This window comes from Bos indicus, chromosome 3 (genome assembly GCF_029378745.1).
Source record: "Bos indicus isolate NIAB-ARS_2022 breed Sahiwal x Tharparkar chromosome 3, NIAB-ARS_B.indTharparkar_mat_pri_1.0, whole genome shotgun sequence".
Taxonomy (NCBI): domain Eukaryota; kingdom Metazoa; phylum Chordata; class Mammalia; order Artiodactyla; family Bovidae; genus Bos; species Bos indicus.
The window spans coordinates 113687202-113713545 of NC_091762.1; the positions used below are offsets into that span (position 1 = coordinate 113687202).

The 26344-nt window shown below is 53.4% G+C and overlaps 1 protein-coding gene across 6 annotated transcripts in view; it reads right to left on the minus strand.

Moving 5' to 3' along the window:
• Positions 1-563: 563 nt before the first annotated feature.
• Positions 564-26344, minus strand: part of MROH2A (maestro heat like repeat family member 2A) — a 55687-nt gene continuing 29906 nt past the window's right edge. Inside the window, exons 20-42 of one of the 6 annotated variants that reach the window (XM_070786927.1) lie at positions 24827-24946; positions 24543-24665; positions 23274-23426; positions 20735-20857; positions 19453-19532; positions 18076-18184; positions 17259-17354; positions 14796-14900; positions 13912-14035; positions 13222-13340; positions 12352-12504; positions 11768-11922; positions 9673-9832; positions 9408-9601; positions 8532-8669; positions 7794-7911; positions 5960-6322; positions 5680-5865; positions 4941-5096; positions 2602-2733; positions 1768-1870; positions 1448-1513; positions 564-984 (exon numbers count right to left, since the gene is read on the minus strand). In XM_070786927.1, coding sequence (XP_070643028.1) covers positions 863-984; positions 1448-1513; positions 1768-1870; positions 2602-2733; positions 4941-5096; positions 5680-5865; positions 5960-6322; positions 7794-7911; positions 8532-8669; positions 9408-9601; positions 9673-9832; positions 11768-11922; positions 12352-12504; positions 13222-13340; positions 13912-14035; positions 14796-14900; positions 17259-17354; positions 18076-18184; positions 19453-19532; positions 20735-20857; positions 23274-23426; positions 24543-24665; positions 24827-24946 — 3198 coding nt within the window. In that variant the 3' untranslated portion in view covers positions 564-862. The remainder of the gene's footprint in view (positions 985-1447; positions 1514-1767; positions 1871-2601; positions 2734-4940; positions 5097-5679; positions 5866-5959; positions 6323-7793; positions 7912-8531; positions 8670-9407; positions 9602-9672; positions 9833-11767; positions 11923-12351; positions 12505-13221; positions 13341-13911; positions 14036-14795; positions 14901-17258; positions 17355-18075; positions 18185-19452; positions 19533-20734; positions 20858-23273; positions 23427-24542; positions 24666-24826; positions 24947-26344) is intronic. The other 5 variants (XM_070786925.1, XM_070786926.1, XM_070786929.1 and 2 more) reach the window with 5 other exon arrangements.

The window sequence follows — 26344 nt, forward strand, 5'->3', positions numbered from 1 at the left end:
GCTTTGCAATCCTCCCACCCATGGGCCCAGGGTGGTGACCGCCTTGGGCTGTTACAGGGGGACTGGTTTGGAAATCCCACCTTCATCTGCTCTGGGGACAACCCAAGACTGTCCTGCTGGCAGCGTGAGTATAGGAAGAGTTTCCCTGCCCTTCTCCCCCTGCCTGTTTCTTGGACTTGGAGGTAATTCCTCCCTTTGGCCCTTCATGGGTTCTGCTCCAGGCCTCGCTGGGTCCCTTCCCATCCTGGCCCAGTGGACCCTGATATGAAAGAGACGAGGGTGGACGGTGTGGTGTCACTTCCTCCCTGAGGCCCCCCTGAGTGACACCCTGTGGACGGGCACCAGCACTGCCCCCACTGGAGGCCGCCCTCCCTCACCCTGGGTGCATCATGGTCGCTGGGAGACGTCTCCTTTCCCTTTAAGAGCGGGGCTCCTGGAAGCAGGGCTGGACAGCAGCAGGGCTCCCCTGGCCACCCCAGCACAGAGCCTGGCAGTGGACACACCATCCATGTGGGAGGAACTGAAATGCAGTGAAGACACAAAGGGGACCCAGATCCTCTGGCCTCACACACACACACACACACACACACACACACACACTCAGGGGACACAGGAATGAAATCCCCGCTAGGACTGGAATTTCCCTTCACCCCACTGTCTCAGCTCTGGGGTGTCATCTCCTTGCAGTCAGGAATCTGCTCCCCAAATAGCAAGGGAGGTTTATTTCAAGGGGAGGAAAGAAAGGGGCACTGATTATTTAAGTAAAATGCTTTTTCTTACACACGGAATTAACAGTGGTTTGCGGTGCTGTGGTGGGGTTTGCCCCCAGAAGAAAGGCAGGTACGTTCTGCACTTAGACCATCTAGGAGATTCCTTCAGGTGAAGCCCAAAGCCGCTGCTGACTGCAGGTATCCAAGATGTTGAGTGTCTCCAGAGCTGCCCTCCAAACCCCAGGATCTGAGTCCAGCTGTAGCTCCTGGAGCGCTGAGAGTGAGTGTACGAGGAGGGTGGGGACCCTGCAGCCAGGCCCTCGTCCTCTGCCCGCCCTGGGTGGTGCGAGCTGATGAGAGCTGACTGAGGAGCGAGGGGCTCATGGGGGTTTGAACTTCATCCCCACCCAGAGTGTGAATTCGGAAGATGGCAGGTGCAGTCATGTCTCCACATGCATCTCCCATCCCTGGGGTCTTCCGTCACATCAACAGGGACAGGAAGATGACCCCCAGGCCCCAGCTGCTACAGGGAGCAGGCAGAAAGCACAGGGATCCATTAGAGCTGTCTTCCTAGAAAGCCCCCCGCAGGTTCATCCACCTCTCTGTGCCCTGGCCACCCACGCCTCCCATCCCAAATACAACCAGGGTCAGCTGACTCTCCCCTCAGGCAGTTTCACTAAGCTCCCAAATGAGCAGAGTGGACTCATTTGACTCACACTTGAATCTCCACTACTTACAATTCCGTAATGCTGGAAAATCCAGCTTTTTCAAGTAATGCGCAGACATCTGCTTCATAATGATTCCTAAAATGACAGTCAGAAATGTCCATCATATGAATATTAGGTCAGCAAGAGATTTGGTTTTGCCTGATGAGAGTTTCTGTTAAGGGTTTAGTTCAGGACGTCAAGTTCAGCATTGGGCAGGTATGAAGCGCCAAGGGACACACACGGGGGACTTCTGCCCAAGCATGACTCCCAACACCTGTCCCCACTCCAGACCTAGGTCTGACCAGATGGTCTTCAAGGTCCCTCCTGCATCAGGAGACCTGCCTGCTCACCTGCCAAGTTACATGCAGCAATTCTGATCCGTGACAAGTTGCTTTTAACATACGTCATTGTTTCTAGCAAGAAATTGTAGAGAACGGCAGGCTTTTTCTGAGTCTGCAAAAAACAAGTGACATCCAGTGCCATGGAAGAGGAGGTCCTGCAGACTGGCTGCTCACAGATGCCCATCCATCTGATGCTAGAGGGTCTGACCAGAGAGGGCAAGTGCTCATCTCAAAGTCACACAGCAGAGTAGCAGATGGGCAACCTAAGGACCTTCAGGTTTCTGTTACTCTTCTCTGGCCCAGAGAGATCACACTCGCCCACAGCCTGCACTGTCCGATAGCGTAGCCACTGGCCACACATGGGCCTTGAGCACCTGAAGCGTGGCTTGCTGTTGTTCAGTCGCTCAGTTGTGTCCGACTCTCTGGGACCCCATGGACTGCAGCGCACCAGGCTTCCCTGCCCTTCACTATCTCCCGGAGTTTGCTCAAACTCATGTCCATGGATTTGATGATGCCATCCAACCAACAAGGCTAGTCTGAATTAAGTGTAAAGTGCCTCCTGGATACTGAAGATGTTATCCCAAACAGGTAAACTATTACATTAATAATTGTCTATTGATTCCTGTTGAAATGGCAATGATTTGGAACTACTGGGCTAAATAAAATCTATTATTAAATTTGGTTTCACCTCTTTTCACGTTTTTCAACATAAATCTTAAAGATGGGTGTGTGGTTTGCATTTGCTTTCTGTTGGACAGAGCTGGTCTCAACACTTCATGTCTAGCAGGATCACAGGATGAAGCCCCAAGCCCCTGGGGCTGGCCCCTGCCTCAGCTTCCTCACCAGGACGGAACACAGGGTCATCTGGAAACCGATCATCTCCTTGGGGGCAGCGGCGTCACTGTGGTCCGCAGAGCTCTGCAGGGCCCTCCAGCCCCAGAAGTGCACACACTGAAACATGGTAGCCACGCAGGCCTGGAGGACACAGGACAGGATGGCAGGAGAGGAGGCAGGCGGCCCTGGGGGGCCACACAAGGGGTGGGGCTGGGGGCTGGCACTCCATCAGTAAGCTGGGGGGCAGCCCCCCAAAGGCCTCAGAAAGCCAAAGAAGGGCGGGCTGATGAGCCCCAGGGGGCTGCCTGGGACTCAAACCCTACTGGCCCGTGTGACACCTTGGGCACGTTTACTGAGAAGCCCCATGGGCGCAGGTGCAGCCCCAGTGCCCCCTCAGCCATTGGCCAGCACTGGATGCCCTCAGCAGCCCTGCCGGGACCTACCACCTCCAGGAGCCTGGGGTTTGGGGCCTGGCTGCAACCCCCCCCAGATCCCCTCTCCCCAGATCTCCCTCGCCCCATCCCCTGCAGTAACCAGGCCACTGGTCTCTGGCCTCTGCTGAGGTTGGGCCACAGGAAGGTACTGGAATGGAGGGCAGGGAAGGAGGTTGGGGTGTCTGCTCCCCCAGGAGCAGGAGAGGCAACAGCACCCATGGGGGCCCAGGCCGTGCTGGCCTCTCCTCTTTGTGGCTTCTTCATTAAGGCCTCTCATCCCCTTTGGGGGTAGGTGGTCACTTTCTTCCCTGAAGCCCTGCCTCCAGCAGAGTTGCTGTTAAAACATGAAAGGACTGTGAACTTCTGATAGAGGTAGTGAGGATAATGAAAGTGTTAATTGCTTCAGTCATGTCCAACTCTTTGAGACTCCATGGACTGTAACCCGCCAGGCTCCTCTGTCCATGGAATACTCCAGGCAAGAATTCTAGAGTGGGTAGCCATTCTCTTCTCCAGGGGGTCTTCTCAATCCAGGGATTGAACATGAGTTTCCTGCATTGAAGGCAGGTTCTTTACTGTCTGAGCCATGTGGGAAGCCTTTGACTGTGGATCACAAAAACTGTGGAAAATTCTTAAAGAGATGGGAATACCAGACCACCTTACCTGTTTCCTGAGAAACCTGTATGCAGAGAAGAAGCAACAGAACCAGATATGGAACTACAGACTGGTTGAAAATTGGGAAAGGAGTGCGTCAAGGCTGTATATTGTCACCCTGTTAAATAACTTATATGCAGAGTACATCATGTGGAATTCTGGGATGGATGAATCACAAGCTGGAATCAAGATTGCTAGGAGAAATATCAACAACCTCAGATATGCAGCTGATATCACTCTATTGGCAGAAAGTGAAGAGGAACTAAAGAGCCACTCGATGAGGGTGAAAGAGGACAGTGAAAAATCTGTCTTAAAACTTAGCATTCAAAAAACTAAGATCATGGCATCTGTTCCCATCACTTCATGGCAGATAGATGGGGGCAAAGTAGAAACAGTGCCTGGTTTTATTTTCTTGAGTTCCAAAATCACTGCAGACAATGACTGCAGCCATGAAATTAAAAGATGCCTACTCCTTGGAAGAAAAGCTATGCCAAACCTAAACAGCATATTAAAAAGCAGAGACAAATCCCTTTGCCAACAAAGGTCTGTATAATCAAACTATGGTTTTTCCAGTCCATTGGGAAAGCTGGACCATAATGAAGGTTGAGTGAAGAATTGATGCTTTCAAAGTGTGGTCCTGGGCAAGATCCTTGAAAGTCCCTTGGACTGCAAAGAGATCAAACCAGTCAATCCTAAAGGAGGAAATCAACCCTGAATATTCATTGGAAAGACTGATGCTGAAGCTGAAGCTCCAATATTTTGGCCATCTGATGTGAAGACTGACTCATTGGAAAAGACTCTGATGCCAGGAAAGACTGAGGACAGGAGAAGGGGGTGAAGAGGATGAGATGGTTGAATGGCAGCATCGACTCAATGGATGTGAGTCTGAGCAAACTCTGGGAGACAGTGAAGGCTAGGGAAGCCTGGTGTGCTGCAGTCCTTGTGGTCACAGGGTGGGACACGACCTAGTGACTGAAAGGCAGAAGAAAGGGTGGCTGGTGAAGGCATCGGAGAAGAAGGAAAGTACGCCATGTTTCCCCTCACAGAGCCGAGACTCCTCAATCAGCCAGTGTGTGGGTTGTCTTGACTGGTCCCTTTCTCAGCCTGGTGGGAGGAACCAGCAGATGGTGGCCTCTGGGGTCCCAGGAAGACTGAGCGAGGTGGGGGACACCCCAGCTAGCCAGGGCGGCAGCCCCGAAGCACGTGTTCCTTGTGGGGACAGCAGGCCCTGGGCATCGCGCACATAGCCAAGGTGTGTCTCACCTGGGCGGCATCGGAGCAGGGGTCCTGGCAATGTAGCATGAGGGGGACCCAGGCTTTCTTCACTTCCTGCTTGAAGAAATGCTTCTTGGAAATCCTGACCACCTGTGCCAGCTTCCCAAAGACGATGAAGGCTTTTAAACGCAGCAGCTCGCTCTCCTGCAGCCAGAACACACAAGCTATTTCTGAAACATGGGAAGCAAGAAGCCCAACAAAACCCCAGCCATTTGCTGTGGACCTTCTTAAATGCCTTGGTGCCTGCAAAGCCTTCTGGATCATTCCATCATGATGGAGTGTCTCCTGCAGGGCTCTGGGGACTGGGCAGTATTCTGGTGTTTGTGACCTTCTCTTGCCTAGATGGGGGCTGTGCTGGATCTGATCGCCTACCAACCCAACCTAGCAGAGTCCCCAGCCCACACATCACAGGTGTCCAAAGAGCATTTGCGGCTGCAATGAATTAAAGTCAGGGGAGAAGGGTCCATGGGCCCTGCTGCTGCTAAGTCACTTCAGTCGTGTCCGACTCTGTGTGATCCCATAGACGGCAGAACAAGATTTTTATTTTTTAACCAGGTCCCGTGATCAGCCAATCGGTACATCAGCACCCAAGTGCGAACTGCAGCCCTTTTCATTCCAGAGCACCTCTCTCCTTTAGGGGGTGAGCAGTGGCCACCTCCTACCGAGCAGCCATTCGTGGGGACCCCCACGAGGGCCAGGGCCAAGCAGGGCGCCAGTGTGCACTCACGTTGTCAAAGAAGGCTCTGCACTGCTCGGAGATGGCGTTGAAGGTGGACCCAAGGTCCCCTTCCCGCAGCTCGACCAAGACCTTGGCCAGGACCTCCAGGCCCTCAGAGGTCACGCTGGTGCTCACGCCTGGCCCCCGCAGGGAACACAGGCACTTCTCCAGTAAGAGCTTCCGGTACTGCCTCACCTGCGGGGCACAGGGCTCTCAGGCCCCGCCTGGCTGCCCGGAACAGGCCGGCATGGGCCCCCCACCCCCAATCCCTGCCTTGGCCCCCGCGGACCTTCCTTGGGGCGCCGAGGGCCATGTTGCCGAGGGCGCGCAGGGAGAGCATCCGCAGGACCTCGTCCTCCTGCTCTGCGCCCTTCTCCAGCATCAGCACCGCCCGCTTCAGCAGCTTCTCCTGGTGCAGAATCGGGTCACTCATAAACTGGAAAGGAGAACTGTTCACAGTCATCCCCGAGAGAGGCTCTCGTTCCTCTGCCTCAAAACGGGACAGGTGATACGACTCGGTGCCCAGAGCGGCGTCCCTGGAAACAGGAGAGGATTCGGAGCTCCACCTCCCAGGACCGGCTATGGGCTCCTCCGCCTCCAGCTGTGGGACCCCGACAAGTCCCTGGACCCCTCGGAACCTCAGCTTCCTCACCTGTAAAAAGGGCAACAGCAGTACCTGCCTCATGGGGTCGCTGTGAGGCTCCGATGCGGACATACGTGGGGAAATTCTAGTTGAGTGTTTTTTTTTTTTTTTTTTAATTTTATTTTATTTTTAAACTTTACAATATTGTATTAGTTTTGCCAAATATCGAAATGAATCCGCCACAGGTATACCTGTATTCCCCATCCTGAACCCTCCTCCCTCCTCCGTCCCCATACCCTCCCTCTGGGTCGTTATCTAAAGGAACACATCCGTTCATCATCTGTTCCTTCCGTTAACGTGATGGGAGCGGCCACGGTGTGCAAGAGCCATGCCCACTGAGTCAGAGCAGAAATGCACAAAATGCACGGATTCCACTCCCCTGGGCCTCCGAAGGTCAATTCTGGGCTCCTACCCAAAACGCTGGGCCCTCGGGATGATGCGGCGCCCTGTGGCATGCCTGGGTGCACGTGTGTTTTATAAACCTTGGTGGTGGTGGTTTAGTCGCTAAGTCGTGTCTGACTCTCCCAACCCCATGGAGTGTAGCCCGCCAGGCTCCTCTGTCCATGGGATTCTCCAGGCAAGAATACTGGAGTGGGTTGCCATGCCCTCCTGCAGGGGATCTACCTGACCCAGGGATTGAACCCCGGTCTCCTGCAGTGCAGGTGGATTCTTTACCGACTGAGCTACAAGGGAAGCCCCGTTATAAACCTTAGAAAGTGAAGTCGCTCAGTCATGTCTGACACTTTGCGACCCCATGGACTGTAGCCTACCAGGCTCCTCCATCCATGGGATTTTCCAGGCAAGAATACTGGAGTGGGTTACCATTTCCGTCTCCAGGAGATCTTCCTGACCCAGAAGAAAACTAAGTACCCAGTGGGTGACCCCGGAATGGAAAAGTGATTCTTCAGCCTTCTACAGAGCAAGTCTGCCAGCCCTCCCTTGGGCAATGATTGGTTCCGATGACACTCTGGGTGTCAGACAGCCATCAAGATTTCCCCCCAAAAGTTTTCTGGCCAATTCCCTCAGGACCGCATAAGGAAGGGTGGCTGGGCATCAGTGGCTCTGACCCCCATTTTGGGCCTTCCTGCCTGGCTCAGCCTGGCTCGCTGCTCAGAGCCCTCTGCCTGGCCTTCCCAGGAAAGCCCTCTTCTGGCCCCGTGATGCTGGTGCTCACCACATCACGCAGCCCTTGGCGGCCGTACTACAGGGCACAGGACGGGTCTCAACCCATTTCCCCTCAGTGCTGCCCTGAATCATGTGCTTGATGAATGAATGAATGGAAGAGGGCATGAGGGACGTTTGCCTGTTCCTCCAACCCCGGACTCAGAGCATGCGTGCCTGCCCTGAGATGAGCCCCCAGGACAGCCAGGGGGGTCACCCAGCACCCACCCCACATCCCTGCCCGCCCCCCGCCCAGCCCCCAACATGCCCCACGCCCAGCCCAAGCCCACCGCCCGCCCAGCCCCCTCTGTGGCCTCACTTCCATGCAGACCGCCGTGCTGCTGATGCGGCAACTCAGGGCCTCCGAGGCCATGCCCCTGAGCACCAGCTCCGACAGCCTCTGCCTGTAATAGCCCTGGGGGCTCTGCACGCACAGCCTGCAGGGACGGCACCACCGAAGGGGCTTCTCAGCTCCTGCCTGGCACAGCCGCTCTGCAGCAGGGTGCCCGGGGCGGGGTTCCCAGGTCAGGGGGTCACTGAAGTACAGACCCTCCACCTCCTCTTTATAAAAGGTGAAAGTGCAAGTCGTGTCCGACTCTGCGACCCCATGGACGGTAGCGTGCCCGGCTTCTTTGTCCATGGAATTCCCCAGGCAAGAAGACTGGGGTGGGGAGCCACTCCCTTCTCCAGGGGAATCTTCCCAACCCAGGGATCGAACCCAGGTCTCCTTTTTATAAAAAGGGGACCAGAATGAGGGTCTAGACCCAGGAAGGAACTCTCGGTCCTGCCGTCCTGGCCTGGCTCGGAAGCCCTTTGTGACCCTGGGCACACCCCACCCACCTGGGACCTCGCTTTCTTGCCTTGGAGCAGGAAGGGCTGGAAGAAAAGATTTCCTTTGCCCTGGACCCTCCTGCCACTCAGAGTCTGGGATGTGGGTCAACATGGCAATCTGCGCCCACCCCCACCCCCCGACATGCACACCCTGGAGCGAGGCATTTAGCCATCAGGCCCAGACCTTCCAGCCAGACAGTGGAGCCCTGGGGAGCCGGGCACCCACCTGGCCAGCTGGCTGACTCCCTGCAGGAACGTCGAGCTGCTCTCCAGAAGCGTCCACACGCCTTGCTCCTCCAGGGTGCAAAGCAGAGACTCACTGTTGAGTCTCCTGAACAAGAGCTGCATGGATCTGATCGTGACCCTGGAAGAAGGTGGGGCCGCGTGAGGCTGAGGCTGCCCTACTGGGAGCACCTGCCCTGCCTTCAATAAGCTCTTGGGTAAGCTCCGCACCCAGGCCCGTGAAGGGGTGCCCAACACAGGTGGGGAGACTTGCTCAGGACCCAAGAGCAGCCGTGGGAGACGGTGGGTCTGCAAACTCTGAAAACCACAAAGTGCTGGACCCACACAAGGGAGGGTCGTAAGCTGAGCTTCCAGAAATTTCTCCCCCCAACCAGGAAGGGAAAATGAGGACCTCTCAGTGGAGGTGACACTTGTAGTCCAGTGACTTCTTCTTCTTCTTCTTTTTAAGAACATTTATTTATTTGGCTGTACAGGGTCTTACAGTAGAGAATCTGCCTGCAATGTGGGAGACCCAGGTTCAATCCCTGGATCAGGAAGATCTCCTGGAGAAGGGAATGGCTACCCACTTCAGTATTCTTGCCTGGAGAAGCCCATGGACAGAGGTGTCTGGTGGGCTACATTCAGTCCATGGGGTTGCAAAGAGTTGGTCACTACTGAGCAATGAACACTTTCACTTTCACAGGGTCTTAGTTTCAGCACATGGGATCTAGTTCCCTGACCGGGGGTTGAACCTGGGCCCTCTACATTAGGACCTTGGAGTCTTAGCCACTGGACCACCAGGCAAGTCCCCAGTCGAGGGACTGCATCCAGCCCAGGACCACAGCCTCACCACACCGCACCTTCCCACCCTCGAGCGCACCTCTGCAGGTTGACCTCCTCAGGCAGAGTCCCCGTGTGGATGAGTCTCCATGTCTTTAGGACGGGCGACACAGCCTCTGGGCCCTGGCTGCTGCCCAGCTGCAGGAGGAGCGTGTAGACAAGGTCCGGGAAGAGATCCAGGAGCCTGTTGTCCCAGTCCATCCTCTCAACGAGCAGGTGGATGGTGCACAGGGTCTGCAGAGAGGAGAGCCGGAGGCTGCAGGGGTCCCACCAAGCCCCCGAGGCGGGCCTTCCCCCTGCCTCACCATCAGAGGGTCCACTGCGGCCAGGCGCCAGATGTCGGCTTTGGAGGCAGCGTTGGCCCTGGGCGTGAACCTCGCCTGCAGCCGGCCCATCAGCGCGTGGAGCATCGTCCGGGCAAAGGGCACGTTCTCAGCCACAGCCAGCCACACCTCTGTCAGGTGGCTAGCCAGAGACAGGGGACAAGGACTGTGGGTTTGGGGTCATGTGCCCTGGCAAGTCAAAGCCCCCTGGGGACCCCCGGGCAGCCCCTGGAGTAGGGGCTGGAGCCTGGAGGCGGGGTCTCAGGGAGGTGGGAGAGCCACCAAGGCTGCACAGCCAGAGGCCGAGTCCCGCCCCGCACCTCTGCCCACGGTCCTCCTGGGAAACCACGGCCCTCTCTGTCTCTCTCACGGAAGGTCCAGCTCTGCTGCTAGGGGACCCAGGAATCCCCACCAGGCCGACTGTGTGATGACTTCATGGACACGTCGGGTCATAGCCTCCCAGTGCTTGGTGTATCAGGCCGGCACCAGGCAGCTTGCTGATACCTATCACTTCCTCCTCCCAACACGTCTATGTGGAAGGAGCCTTCATCTCCATTCCACAGAAGAGGAAATTCTGCCCAAGAAGGTCAGGGAAGCTGCCAGACTACAGCTTGGAGCAGCCTTCTTGACCCCAAGTCCAAGCCTGCAGCCCTGCTGAGAAGGGGAGGGACAGTGACTTAACGAGCCTCTGCACACACACAGGTACAGGCACGTGGGGTCTGGTGGGCACTAAAGGGCTAAAGCCATGACTCCAACAGGATCAGCCTGCCTATTCGAATCCACAAAACCAAACACGTAAGTGCAGATAAGTGAGTTTTGTCGAGGATGGGGAAAATGTGGCAGGGGCCCAGTGGCAGGAACTGAATAGAAGGGTGGGCACAGCATGCTCATTAAAATCAACTCAGAAAGAAGCCACAGGAGTGCAAGGAAACCAGGGCGTGGGGACCTCAGCCCTATAACTCAAGAAACAGCTGAATGAGTTTGAAGGCGGCCCTGGGCTCCAGGAAACAATGCAGACTGGCTGACACCTTGATGCGTCTGAGACCCTGAGCCAAAGCCCCAGCTTGGCCAACCCAAGCTCCTGACCACACAAACCAGATGATAACCGGGTTGCTGTTCCAAGCTCCTGAGCTGGAAGCAATTTGTTATGCAGGAATAGCTAACTAATACAGCGAAAGCCAGCCTGCCAGAGGCCCCAGCCCAGCACTGCTCTGAGAGGGGCTAAACCTCGTTAAAGCACGCCACCTGCATGGCACTGCCCTACCTGGACCCAGGGAAGGGCTGCCCTCTGGAGGAGCAGCTCCCTGTGAAGTGGGGCCAGGCCTGCATTTCACATGTCTGACACCTGTGCTCGAAACTCTCCTTTGTCTGCTGCCAGCATCTGCCACATCTCTCTTCACCAAGCCTCAAGGCTGCCCTTTGCTCCTTGGTCTCTGCTGCTTTGGGGACGCCTGCTCTCCTCTTTCTGGGCCTTCCCCAGTATATACCAGTTCGATCCCAGCACACTCACTCGTCAAACTGGTGAGTTCCTACCAGCTGCCTGCGTGATGCCGTGACACAGACAAAGGGGCTGGGCACAGTTCAAGATAACAGGAAGAGGAAGGCTTGCCCTGCTTCCCTGTGAGGCCACCTGAGAGCCTGGGGGTCTGTCATTTCACCCCTCGGGCACCTGGGTCACTTCCCTCTCAGGGCCCCATTTGGAAAGGGGGAAGGGAGCTTCTCCAGAGGCCTGCTCGGGCCCTGGGGACCACGTCCTGTGGTCTGTCCGGCCTGGAGCTCTATACTCTGCAGGGAGGAGAGGGCCATCGAGGGGAGAGCCCAGAGGGGGCGGCCAGGACCTGTGAGATGTGGGCTCCGGACTCCAGCTTGATAGGAGGGAGCTGGAGCTTCAAGGCTCCAGGTCCGAAGTTCTCAGAGGCTGTACCAGCCACAGAGATGCAAGTGGGAGGGTCTGACCACCCCCTTCCCCTGACACAGGTCAGACGAGGCACTGCTCAAGGCCCTGGGCTCCTGGGACATGTCCGTGGTGGCCGTCTGGGGGGCACGGGAGGCAGAGGCCCCGCACCTGGGAACCCACCTCTCCATGGGCAGGGGCTGCCGCAGGAGCGCCGTGAGCACGGTCTCCTGGTGGTAGTGGGCCAGCAGGAGGAGGCCCTCGATCAGGAGACGCCGCACCTCCCGGTGGTCCACCACGGGCAGGTGCGCCAGGATGGCGCCCAGGATCTCGGGCACCTGGGGTGGGGGGCGGGGCATCACCAGGCAGCCCGGCCCTCGGGGGGCTCCTGCCCTCCCCCTGCCGCACACCCCTCCTCCTTCCCAGGTGGACGCTGGGCAGGCTAGTCCACTGGGGGCCAGGCACAGCTCGGCCCTTCCAGAGCATCCTCTGGTCTCTTCGGAGATTTTATCACATTTTAACGTGGGAGGTGCCGCGCTTCAGGAGGGCCAGCCTCAGGCCTCCAGCCCAGCGTCCACTCACTGACCAAGCCTCCTTCAACAGGTTCTTTCCCCTTCCAGAACCCGACTTCCTCCCACTCTTTATAATCACGGACTCGGGGATGGTGAGGAGCCCTTAGCAAGCGAGGCTGGGCCCCTCTGCCTGGCCCTCTAGGCTGGATGCACAGGCAGCCCCAGGCCCCAGCGGGCTGGGCCGCAAGCTGTCACCTTGTCCTCCAGCTCCTTGACCCGCATCTGGAGGAAGGTGCATATCCAGGTGACAGAGGCCTTGTCGTGCTGGAGGTCCATGGCCCCGAAGTTCTCGCAGAGCTTCTGGACCAGCGAGACCACCTCGTCGCAGTTGAACTGCAAGCAGGCCACCTACAGCCAGAGTAGGCTGTTCCTGGGTCCGACTCCAAGCCCAGGGGCTCCCCTGCCTGCCCTGCTCTGCTCAGTGTCCCAGCCCAGCCCAGCCCAACCCCATCCTCCTGCAAACCGTCCTGAGCCTCCTCTCGCCTCCTCGCCCAGCCTCTGGCCCTGTCAATCACGGGCCGGCTTGGAGATCACTCAGTGTAAAAGCCTGGAAGACTCTGGCCAACCCCTCCCTCACCCCATCGCCTGCCCCCAACCCTCCGAATCCCGCACAAGGAGCTTCTCCCCAGACCCTCCCAGTCCTGCCTGTACGGCCCTGCAGCCTTCCCTGGGAGTGTCCTCTGGCCCCTGAGGCAGAAGAGGCCTCGCCTCTCTGCAGCCCCGAGGGTTTGGGCGGCCCTGGACACTTGCAGTCACCGGGTGCCGTCAGCCTGCCCATGGGCTGACACCTGTGTGCAGGGCCCCTGTTCAGTTCTTTCCGGGACCCCCGCAGTGTAGCATATGATATGGAAAAGAGAAGACAGCTGGGGTCTGTGACGCACCTACTGTGTGCCAGGCACCACGGTGGGGACTGTACATATCACAGGTCACTTAAATACACATGACTTGAGTCGGACCAAGGTCTGTGGAAGACCCAGGGAAGACCACCAGGAGAAGCCCGGCCCCGCCCCCAGAGATGGCCTAGGCACCCGGAGGCTACTCCCACACAGCCTTCCCGCTCATCACCTTGGAGATTCTGGAGGATATGCTGAAAATCTTCTCCATGTCTGAGCCCTGCAGGTCCTCCTTACATTTCTCAAGCTCCAGCTCTTTGGAGGCGCCCCAGGAGGAGCAGGTCTGGCTTGCTGTTGGGATACAATGTCAGGCACGACGGTCCAGAACCAAGGGCCCACATCGTGGTGGCCCCCTTTCCCGCCCCCGCCCCCAATGCTCCCACCTCCCCGCCCCTTGGGTTGCCTTGGTTCCCTGGGCCTGGACAGCTCTCCAGCATCTACATTCCCACCTCTCTTGCTTGACCCCTGGAACCATCTCTGTGCACAGCTCAGATGGGCATTCTGCCAGCTGCCGAGCCAGAGGCAACCCACCTTGAAGGTCCCCCAACTGCCTTCCCCTCTGAGCTCGTTTCTGGCCAGTTCTGCCGCATCCTTAGTATCTGTGAGGCAACCCTGTCCAGTGGGGCCCTTCATGTGCCCTCATCGAGTCATGCTGACACAATGAGCCTCTCCTTCTAGAAGCTTCCATGATCTCTCAGTGAACTCTGCACCCCTGTCCCCGCTGGTCACCCTTGCTTGTCTACAGAGAGACCACAATCCCTGCCGACCCCCAGGACAGCCCCACAGCCAACTCCCTGATATTGATCCTCCCTCTGGGCCTGGAGAGCCCCAGTCCTGCCCACCCACACCACCCTTCCTGTACCGTGAAGATCCAGCAGGCTGGCCAGGACATCCATGGAGGCCAGGCGGGTTTTTCTGTGCGAGTCGCAGGTGCCTGGTGCAATTAGTCCCACCAGGCCACCAAACTGCCCCAGCTTCAGTGGGATCTGAGGGACGGGAGACCTCAGAGTTCACATCCTCTGTCTGGCCAAGCTCACCTGGTGATGCCCGAGGGCAGTGCAACCAGGGGCCAAAGAGAGTGATCCCTGCTCTGAAAGCACCCCTATTTGGGAAGGGAGAGGATGCTACCATCTGCCTGAGCCCAAGCTTCCATCCCCAGGCCCCCCAGCTTGGGCCCGGGAGGCTGAGCTTCCATCCCCAGGCCCCCCAGCTTGTCGTCCTCCCAAGGCCATCCCTGAAGACCAGACAGTCGAAGAGTAGGAGGATAACAAAGGAAGGAAGAGAGGTCTTGTGGAGCCGTGTCAGAGGCTCTATCACCAAAAAAACCTCATTGCTTTTCTAGATTTTGCGATGTTGATGGTATTTGTTAAGCTTTGTAAAATTTGTCATTTTGTAGGGATTCATTTTCTCATTCTAAGTAAATACTTTGCTAATCAATGTGATATTCATAATCGTGTGCCCCATTCTCTTAAAGAGGGCCCTCACACTGTGTGAACCTCAGGCCCCTCGAAACCCAGATCCACACCACGCCCTGCCAATCCTCTCTCACGACCCCAGAGGCCCAGGGCCAGCTCCCCCTGGGTCACCTTCAACATTCCCCAGTGATGCAGCCTCTTCCCAAGGGTCTCTCCAGGGGCAGAACTGGATTTCAGAGGTGTTTCCTCTCCTGGGATAGAGACTGGCTTTTCCCTGTGGGTGTCAGTGGGGCAGGCTGTGGGGGTGGGGGGGCGGGTCTCTGGGACTCACGCAGACGCCGACGCTTTGGACATAGATTTTCATGAGATGGAGATGGAGGTTCACTGCTTTTTCCCGCTCCCATTCTTTCTCCGACAAGATCCACTTCTCCAGGAGCTATGGGTATAGCCCAGAACACAGAAGGGCCTTCAAAATCCCGAGGCCAGCCTTTCCCGGCCAGCTGCTGCTCTCCTCCTCTCTCCCACTCAGAGCCTGATTTTCAAAGCTCTGGGAGGTTCCCAGGTTCCCCTGCCCCAACACTAGGGAGATGAGGCCACGAGCAAACGGAGAACAAGGCCAACATCCTCAGCAAGCTGGCGCTTGGCTGAGGAGTTTGGCTTTGTTGCGAGTGTTGGACTGTAGGGGAAAACGCCACTAGCTCAGTCCATCCTGCACTCCAGCACCTGCGTGCCCCTGCACCTAACAACATGGCTTAGCAAAACAGGGAGCAAAAACTGATAGAACTGAAGGGAGAAGCGGACAAATCCACAGTGACAGAGATTTCCGACCTCCATCTCTGTAACTGATGCAGAGAAGACAAAAGCAGGAAGGATATAGAAAACTTGGACAACACTTCCAACCATACCTGGCTTAAGTGATATTTGGGAACATATCATTCAGTGCAGCAGAACACTTCCCAAGCACACACAGAACGTTCGCCAAGATAGATCATACGTGGGCAACAAATTAAGTCTTGATGGATTTAAAAGGCTTTGAATTGTACAAAGTATGTCCTCAGACTACAGTGGAGTTAAACTAGAATCAAAACCAAAAAGGTCTCTGGAAAACTCTCAAATATTTGGAAATTTCTTGATGACCCATGGGTCAAAGGAGAAGTCAAAAGAGAAATGAAAATGCATCTTGGAACTAAAATTAGAACAGAACATATCGATATTTGTGGGGTATAGCTTCAAAGAACAAAGTCAGTGGACTTATACTATCTGGTCCTGATTTCAAGACTTACTAAAATGTTGACAGGGTTATAATGAAGACAGGATGGCAGTGGTGTAAAGAAGGACAAAAACATCAGTAGAGCAGAACAGGTATGTAGAAATAGACCCACACATATGCGGTCAATTGATTTCTGACAAAGATGCAAAGGTAATTCAGTGGAGAAAAGATAGTCTTTCCATCAAAGGTGCTGAAACAATTGGTTAACCATGTGCAAAAAAATTAAAATAAATTAAACTTTGATCCATATTTGAAAACTGAGCTCAAAATACATCATAGACTTCAATGTAAAGCCTGAAACTGTCAAGTTCTAGAAGAAAATCTAGGAGAAAATCTTTGTGACCTTGGTTAGTAAAGATTTCTTAGTCGTGATGCCAAAAACATGATATATAAAAGAAAAAATAATAAATTAGACTTCATCAAGGTTAGAAATTTTTTCTCTTCAAAAGAATCTGTGAAATTAATGAAAATGCAAGTCACAGACCAGGAGAAAATATTTGCAAATCACATATCTGATAAAGGATTTACTTCTAGAATATATACAACCTCCAAAAAATCAATAATAAGAAAGCAAACAATCCAAGTTTTTAAAAAGCCCTGCTGCTGCTGCTGCTGCTGCTGCTGCTAAGTCGCTTCAGTCATGACCGACTCTGTGAGACCCCACAGACGACAGCCCACCAGGCTCCCCCGTCCCTGGGATTCTCCAGGCAAGAACACTGGAGTGGGTTGCCATTTCCTTCTCCAATGCATAAAAGTGAAAAGCGAAAGCGAAGTTGCTTAGTCGTGTCCAACTCTTAGCGACCCCATGGACTGCACTAGCAATACTATATTCAAAAATACCAAGATTATGAAAGACAAAGACTGATAAATTGTTCCAAATTGAAGGAGAGAGACAAGAGAGATAAGACAATTAAATGCAATTCATAATCCAGATTAGATCCTGGTTCTGGGAGGAAATAACTATGAAGGTCATTATTGGGCAATTTGTGAAATATGAATATGGAAAATTGATTGACTACAGCTGGTATCAGTGTTAAATTCCGTGATTTTGAACAGTATATTGTTATATAAGAGAAGATTCTTGTTGTTGATGTATAGAGCTAACTCTCCATGATTCAAAAGGGGTGTGTGTGTGTGTGCGTATGTAATGTAAAGAGGAAAAAAAAAGGGAAAAAGAACATGTCACAAAATATTAAGAATTGTGTTGTGGATCTGGGTGAAAGGCATGCAGGAGTTCTTTGTACTGTTCTTGCAACTTTTCAGCTTTTAAGAATTTAACTTCAACTTGTAAGAACATTTTGTGATATTGAAATGTCACAAAATATTAAGAATTGTGGATCTGGGTGAAAGGCATACAGGACTTCTTTGTACTGGTCCTTGCAACTTTTCAGCCAGCTTGAAGCTTTGTCTAAAGAAAATTACCAAATCAATTCTTAACGCATGCCTGTTTCCCACTGAGAGTCTGGCCCTCGGACCAGCATTCTGGGCCACCACCGGCTCCTGGCCCTCCTCCAGGCAACTCACATGCACCATCTCCTGAAGCCCCTTGGGGTCTAGGTGTCTCTGCATGAGGCCCTCCATCAGCTGCTCCAGGGCATGCAGGGCGTTCGTATACAGGGTCTGTGGCCAAGAGAAGGGAGAGCTCGGCAGCAGTGGGGGAACAGCCACCTGCCAGGACTCTGGGTGGCCCATGCCAGGATCATATATTGTGAGATGGTCTGATAACTTCCTTTTGACTTCTGCTCAGACTGAGTTCTTTATGCTCCTTATGTGACATATAAGACAACCTCAAGAGGAACCCATTTTGCAAAGCAGGAAACTGGACTCCTAGAGCCCAGCTCTCCTGACCCCTGGCATCCAGGGCCAGGACCTGGAGGCACAGATGACTGTTGGGAAACAGTCATCCAGTCAGGGACTACGTTTCCCAGGATTCCTTGCAGCTAGGTGGAGCCATGTGACCAAGTTCTGGCCAATAAGGAGGGCCAAATGGCTCATAAATCCTCCAGACTCTCTCTGGAGCTGGGTCTGCCCACCTGAGGAGCCATGGGGCCTCTGTCAGTCCACATTCCTGAACAACTGCAGGAAGCAGCCCCCTCTCCACCTCTGCTGCCAACTGGACATCATTTGAGTAAGAAAACAATCATGTTAAAGCATGAAGATTTCAGTGTATATGTTACAGCAGCTAGCATCACCTTACATTACTGACAGAAGCTGTTGTACTTTGCTGCCCCGACCACTCCCAGATGGTCTGGGACGGTGGGCTCCCAGCACTGTTAACTTGGAAGTTAACATCAACTTCCAAGTACTGATCCAGAAAATGAGGTGGCCAGGAGGGACCTACCTTAATGGACTCATTGCTGTCTCCTGGGGGTTGGAGAGAAATTACAGAGTGTATACTAATATCCATCAGCTCACTGCTTTCCTCTGTGGCGTAGAAAGGCTTCAGTTTGCTAGAGAAAGAAGTGATAAGAGGAGTGATCAGTGGGGAACTGAGACCTGCTCTGCCCAGTCTGGGGGGTGGTGGGAGGAGCCATATCACAGAATGAGGAAGGGGCCAGCTTCTCTGTTTGGGGGTTCAGGTGTCTGTCCCCCCACAAGGGCCCTGGCTCCACCCACTGGTGTCCACTGTCTGTCTGTGACTGAAGGGGAGACTCAGGTGTCCACAGCTGCCTCTCCTATCACTGCCTGCTCTGAGTCTCTTTCTCCTGTTCAGAAACATTCCATTGGTCCTCCCTGATCGCATCCGCAGACTTTGCTTCTGGTTGGTCCTGGCCCAGGAGTTTTCAAATGGAATACCTGGACCAGGAGCAGCAGCAGCATCCCCTTGGAGTTTATTAGAAAATGCAAACTCTACGTCTCCACCTCAGAGCTGCTGAATCAAAAACTCTGTAGTGGACTTCCCTGGCAGTCCAGTGGTTAAGGCTTTGCCATACAGTGCCAGAGGTGCAGGTTCGATCCCACATGTCTTGTGGCCACAAAGCCAAAACATAAAACAGAGGCAATACTGTAACAAATTCAATAAAACTTTTTTTTAAATGGTCCACATTTAAAAAAAAATCTTAAAAAAAAAACCAAAAAACTTCTGGATTGGAGGCCATCTGTGTTTTAATAAACCTTTGGTGGTAGTAGCTAGTTGCGTGATGCACGCCAGCTGATTCTCTTTCTGTCCCCTTCATAGGTGGATCTCAAGCCTAGTTGCATACTAGAATCACAGGAGAGCTTTCTAAGGGCCCCAGGGGCCATGCCCAGCTCCAGGGATCCTTATTTAAGTCTTTGGTGGGGCAGGGTATCAGAATTGTTACAAGTTCCTCATTGGCTCTGTTTTGCCTTCAGAAGGGAGAGCCACCTCCTTCTTGAACTTCAAACTCCTGCCTTCCAAAGGGGTCCTGTATTTCACCTTTCTAGGAACCTTCTGCTCCTACCCAAATCCAGTAATTTTGTTTAAAGTGAAAGTGTTCGTATCCAACTCTTTTTGACAACCTGGACTATAGCCCGTCCATGGAGTTCTGCAAGCAAGAATCTGGAGTGGGTTGCCATTCCCATCTCCAGGGGGTCTTCCTGACCAAGGGATCAACTGATTGCAGGCAGATTCTTTACTGTCCGAGCCATCAGGAAAGCCCCGAAGGAGGTGCAACCTCCCCAGAGGCTCTGAGAGGGGGCCTCAGACCTTGTCTCCAGCCCAGGGCGGCACTTGGGGCCTGGTCAGGGCCCGGCTCACCTCAAGTATGAGAGGGCATCCATGGCCATGGTCCGCACGGGAGAAACCAGGCTGTCAGTCGGTTCTGCTTTGATGATCGCCTGCCGGGATGGCAGGGCAGTGAGCCGCCAGGCCAGCCGGAGTCCCGCGATGGCCAGGGAGGGGCTCGGGCACACACTGACCACGATGGCAGGGGCATTCCCTGGGTTACAGCCAGGAGGGCCTGACGTTGTGCGATGGGCTCCGATACCGCATGCACTTTCGTTCTTTTCATGATCAGTTGGCCTTTGACGTTTTAGGCGAAGTTGCTCAGTCGTGTCCAACTCTTTGTGATCCAAGGACTATACAGTCCCTGGAATTCTCCAGGCCAGAATACTGGAGTGGGTAGCCTTTCCCTTCATCGGGGGATCTTCCCAACCCAGGGATCGACTCAAGTTTCCTGCTTTGCAGGCAGATTCCTTACCAGCTGAGCTATGAGGGAAGCACAGGGGAAGCAGCAAAATCTCATGGGAGGAGTGGAGCTAAGATGGGCCGGTGCCTCTAGCTCATTTCTGCCAATTACTGTGTGTCCTTGGGCAAATCACTTCCTCAGCCTGGGCCCTTGCTCAGGTGTGACATGAGGACTTGGGGCCTGGTCCACAGGGCTGTGCCAGGCTGGTGTGAAATTACATATGTGTCGCTCTCGACCCTGAGCAGGAGCCTAATGAGTGTCGGATTCTTTCTCAGGGCCTCCTGTTCCATCTGCATCTCCCTTCCCTCCAGGCTGCTGTCAATGCAGCCAGAGGGTGTCCAGGGGCCAGGGCTTCCATTGCAGGGAGTGGAGAGGTCTGGGGACGAGGGACAGGGGCTGACCCACAGCCTCAGCTGCCCCTGTCACTGCCTCTTGCCTTTGGACAGCTGGTACTTTCTAGATCTTAACAAAGTTCTGGGCAAAAGTAGCTATAAGTCCTGCCTACGGCAGAGCCCGACCTCTTGGTCCTGACTATGGAGAAATGTTGGGTTAGCTAGGGCTGACCCATGGGGCTTGTCTCCCAGCCCTGAACCAGACACCTCAGGGGCATTACCAGGCTTGAGGGCAGGGGTCTTCAGCCCCAGCTTCTAGAATGTTTCCTGGCCATGAAAACCTTTATCAGATATAAGAATGTCACATGCAGAACACCTACAGTCAGGTCAAAGCCAAACTGAGAGAGACAGGCGGTGCCTCGGAGACCCCTGTCACCCCTTGGGCTTCAGATGGCCTCAGGTCAGCAGAGTGAGATCTCCCAAACTGCCCAGGATGGAGGAAGCCCCCCAGATGGCTTACCATGATAATGCCAGTCAGAGTCGCCTTTTGGGCAAATTGGAAGTCTTCCAGGTCTTTGATGTTCTTGATGGCATCCGTGACCTGCACCACGCTCTTCATGAAGGCCAGTTTGAGGCAGATGTCCTGTGACCATGACGAGGGGCAGGGAGGACCTTGTGTGGGTGAGCCCCAAAGACCCCAAGACCAAGCCCCTGCTCCCGGACCCTGGGGCCACATACAACACCCTCTCCCCTGCTGGGAAAGTATCAGTATCAGGGGCACGCTGAGAGACGGCCACCCCATTCTGCCCTTCAGCAACCTGGCGGGGACATGGGCCAGGCGCTGGACAGGGCACAGCCCCCGAGTGGCCCCCCAGAAGGTGCTGCATCCTAAACCCCTCCATCCTGAGCCTGAGTACAGCAATGCCAGTCAGGGGCACCTTCACTGACCAGAGGATCTGAGCCCTGCGCATCACTGTAGGGGCAGAGCAAGTTATGGAGGTCAAATCAGTTTTGCTTTTAAGGCATGCACAACACATCATGCGAAATGAGATCAGCCAGTCTCAAAAGGACAAGCACTGTGATTTCAGATTATATGAGATGCCTGGAGCGTCACCATCATAGAGACAGGAAGTAGAAGGGTGGATGCCAGGAGCTAGGGGAGGGGGACTGGGGAGTTGATGCTAGTGGGCACAGAGTCTCAATTTAGGAAGATGAAGGTCTGGAGATGAATGATGGTGATGGCTGCTCAACAGTTTGAATGCACTTAATGCCACACTAGTAATGCTCAAAATTCTCCAAGCCAGGCTTCAATAGTACGTGAACCGTGAACTTCCAGATGTTCAAGCTGGATTTAGAAAAGGCAGAGGAACCAGAGATCAAATTGCCAACATCCATTTGATCATCTAAAAGCAAGAGAGTTCCAGAAAAACATCTACTTCTGGTTTATTGACTATGCCAAAGCCTTTGACTGTGTGGATCACAACAAACTGTGGAAAATTCTGAAAGAGATGGGAATCCCAGACCACCTGACCTGCCTCTTGAGGAATCTGTATGCAGGTCAGGAAGCAACAGTTAGAAGTGGACATGGAACAACAGACTGGTTCCAAATAGGAAAAGGAGTACATCAAGGCTGTATATTGTCACCCTGTGTATTTAACTTATATGCAGAATACATCATGAGAAACGCTGGGCTGGATGAAGCACAAGCTAGAATCAAGATTGCCAGGAGAAATATCAATAACCTAAGAAAAGCAGATGACACCACCCTCAGCAGAAAGCAAAGAAGAACTAAAGAGCCTCTTGATGAAAGTGAAAGAGGAGAGTGAAAGAGTAGGTTAAAGCTCAACATTCAGAAAACTAAGATCATGGCATCTGGTCTCATCACTTTATGGCAAATAGATAGGGAAACAGTGGAAACAGTGACAGACTTTATTTTGGGGGGCCTTCAAAATCACTGTAGATGGTGACTGCAGCCATGAAATTAAAAGACACTTGTTCCTTGGAAGGAAAGTTATGACCAAACTAGACAGCATATTGAAAAGCAGAGACATTACTTCGCCAACAAAGGTCTGTCTAGTCAAGGCTATGGTTTTTCCAGTAGCCATGAATGGATGTGAGAGTTGAACTGTAAAGAAAGCTGAGTGCCAAAAAATTGATGCTTTTGGAGAAGACTCTTGAGAATCCCTTGGACTTCAAGGAGATCCAATCAGTCCATCTTAAAGGAAATCAGTCCTGAATATTCATTGGGAGGACTGATGCTGAAGCTGAAACTCTAATACTTTGGCAACATGAAGTGAAGAACTGACTCATTGGAAAAGACTCTGATGCTGGGAAAGATTGAAGGCAGGAGGAGAAGGGGACGACAGAGGATGAGATGGTTGGATGGCATCACCGACTCAATGGACATGAGTTTGTGTAAACTCCAGAAGTTGGTGATGGACAGGGAGGCCTGGTGTGCTGCAGTCCATGGGGTCACAAAGAGTCGGACACGACTGAGTAACTGAACTGAACCAATGAACTGCATGCTTAAAAGTGGTTACAATGACAAATTTCACATCTTGTACTTCACCACAGTTTTCAAAACAGTAATAATAAAGTCATTTCTCCTTTATTCCCTGATTTTCTCCTCCTTGCCTTTCCAAGAAAGCAGCCAGTCCCTTTGCCTCTCTGAAGACAGCCCCTTTCTTGACCCTTATGAAAGGGCTTGGGGTCAGATGTCAGGATAGGGGCAGAGGTGAGAGAAGGCATGTGCGAGGGCTGGGCAAGGGCTTGTCCTATGACTTCAGCAACCCACAATTACCCCTACTCAGTAATGGGGGAAGGGCTGCTCCCCACCGCTGATACCCCACACTCCCCCCGCCCCTGCAGCAGAGAACAGCAGAGATTGGGGCAATGATTTTCCCAAATGCTGAGTGACCAACAGGACTCCAGGACTTGAATCTCCTGGGTGGGGCTGGCAGTGCCCAGATAATGATGCAGGGTGGCTCTCCCCCCGCCCCAGCCTGGAGCTCAAGGAGGGCATCGTCAGGGCAGGCGTGTCGGTGGGATCCCGGGGTTACCTGGCAGCTGCTGGAGTAGTGGTGGATGATCTTGGCGGTGATGGGGTTGTCCACGTGGATGAGAAGCATCTGCGGGTGGCAGTACGAGGCCACGCAGCTGTACATCACCATGAGCGCGCCCTTCACCGTCTCCCGCCTCCAGGGATGGTCCTTCTGTGAGGCCAACGAGAAGGGGAAGAAACCACTGTGGCCATTGGGGAGGGGATCTATTCCTTCAGGTGTCTCCTGGGCACCTGAAGTGCTCAGTCATGTATTCAGTCATTGGGCACACCTTTATTGACCTCCTGCTATACGCTATGCCCTGGCTGTAGTGTGGTGAGCAAGTCAGACTTGGCCATGACTGCCCGCCCGGTTGCAGGGGTTTTGTGCAGACACCCCAACCAGAGGCAGCTGTGTGTGCCTTCATGCCTTCACCTACTGAGCACCTGCTCTGGGCCAGGGACTCCTGAGTCACTGATGATTCACTGGGAACAGAGAGCCTCAGACTAGCTCTTCCAGGAGGAGGTGTTGGAGGCCACCCAACCCACCATGGAAGGAGGGGCAGGGGAGCCCACATTCTCCAGGCTTTGAATAGAAATCCAGGTTTCAGGCACCACTTTGTGGAGAAGCTGGGACACTCCCAATTCTCTCTCTCTAAACTAGCAGATCCCCAGGGCAAGGGTCCAAGGTCAAGGCCAAAACTTGAGGCATCAGTGACTCAGCTGGTGGCCCCCTGGGGGCTCAGCCAGCCCGGGGTACTGTGCCCTGCGGATGGAATGGACAGCCTCCAGAGACCAGCTCTTGGCTGCCTTGGTCCAATTCCCCACTCCACTTTGGTGAAGGAGACACAGAGGGGAGTTTCTTACTGAGATCCAGTAAGATGGCAAGGAGAGCCAACCAGTGCACCCTAAAGGAGATCAGTCCTGAATAGTCATTGGAAGGACTGATGTTGAAGCTGAAACTCCAATACTTTGGCCACCTGATGCAAAGAGCTGACTCATCTGAAAAGACCCTGATGCTGGGAAAGATTGAGGGCAGGAGGAGAAGGGGACGACAGAGGATGAGATGGTTGGATGGCATCACTGACTCAATGGACATGAGTTTGAGTAAACTCTGGGAGTTGGTGATGGACAGGGAGACCTGGTGTGCAGTGGTTCATGGGTCGTAAAGAACTGGACATGACTGAGCGACTGAACTAAACTGAACTGAACTGAAGAGCCTTGGTTGGGTGCTGAGAGCACCATTCTAAGAGGCCTCCAGAGAGCTCACAATGGAGCAAGGGTGCCTCACCCGCCAGGCGCCGATCTGCCAGGACTGCTCCGACTCCTGGATCCTCTCTTCAAAGTCATGGAGCACGCCCAGCACCGTCTTCACCTGGCCCCGGGCACACAGGCCAAAGCACAGGATCACGCCCTGCAGGGAGGCCCAGTGGGCAGGCTGAGGGCGGGGGGGCTGGGGAACACCCTGTCCACTGCCCCCCCACACACGGATAAACACACAGGCACGCACACACACACAAGCACGCACACAGCACGTCCTCCCAAGGCCCGGAGGGGAGCACGGGGCACCCTCACCTCCCGGTCGAAGTCGTTGCTGTAGTCTGTCTTGTACAACAGCTCCAGCAGCAGCACCTCCACCTTGTCGGCCTCCAGGCCCGTAGCCAGGGTGAAGCCCAAGGCCCGGTACAGAAAGCCCTGGCGAGGCGGAAGGGACAGAGGGAGCCTCAAGCCTCCAACCCGGCCCTCTGGGGTCACTGCCAAGGGCAGGTCCCTACTTGTTCCTCCAGATTTAAAAATATGCCTTTTGTATATTTTTAAAAACAAGTATCCAGGGAGTTGGTGATGGACAGGGAGGCCTGGCGTGCTGTGATTCATGGGGTCGCAAAGAGTCGGACACGACTGAGAGACTGATCTGATCTGATCCAGGCTAATCTGAGAGGTTAGGCTGTAGCAGGGCAGGCATATTAGCAGGAGTGGGGGCCAAGTTTCTCTCCTATATAAACTGAATCAATCTACACTCCCACCAACAAACCTAGGAGCACTTATCCTCCTGCCTTCTCTCTGCCTTAGGATATCATCCACGAGAGGTGGAATGTTTGCACCTTGGTGAGTCATCTTTGCATCTTCTCATGATCCAACCTTGGAATTCCTGCCTCTATTCTTTCCCCACTGTTGGATTATTTCTCTTATTTTTTGTTTACAAGAATGTTGTGTGTACATTTGGGAAAAAATAACGAGAATGGACATATATTATCTCACTTAATCTGTACAACAACTCTGAAAGGCAAATGCGTATTTTGAGACAAGAAAATTAGCAGGAAGTAGTAGAACCGGGGTTTAAAATCAAGCAGTCAAAAAGCCAAAACATAATACAGAAACAATACCATCACAAATCAAAAAAGACTTCTAAAAAAATGGTCCACATAAAAAAAAAATCTTAAAGGAAAAAATAAAACCAAGCATAGCCTGAGGCTCACTTCTTAAGTGATCACTCTTGTCCATATTTCCCCAGTGTCTCATTTCTCTTTTGATTTGATTCATAGTGATTTCATTTGGTCATGCAGACAATTTTCATTTTCACAGAGTACAGTCTCTTTCTTTTCCTTTGTCTTTCTAAAAGATTCTTTTTATGCATATGAAGGTCTGTTCTATTCCATGTTAAGACTATAAAAATATTCATCAGTATATTCTTCCCGTCACTCCATGGTTGTATTTCATTTCATTCACTTACATCTTTGTTCTGGGAGAATAAATCCTTCTCTAATGAGCTTTTTAAAAAATATGCTCTTAGCTATTATTCTCTTACATTTTTTTCATTAGGGCAAACGTGGAAATAATCTCGTCAAATAAAACTGTCAGATTTCCACAAATTTCCCTTTTGGGAAAATTAGAAGTAAATTGCATTGCAGATTTTTTTTTTTTTTTTTGGCTGCATCACTTGCTGAGCAGGATCTTAGTTCCCTGACGAGGGATTAAACCCTTCCCCGCTGCAGTGGAAGCACGGAGTCCTAACAGTGGACACCAGGGAAGTCCCTGCATTGCAGATTAACTTGAGAAAAAAGGACACCTGAGCAACACTGAGCCTTCCTATCC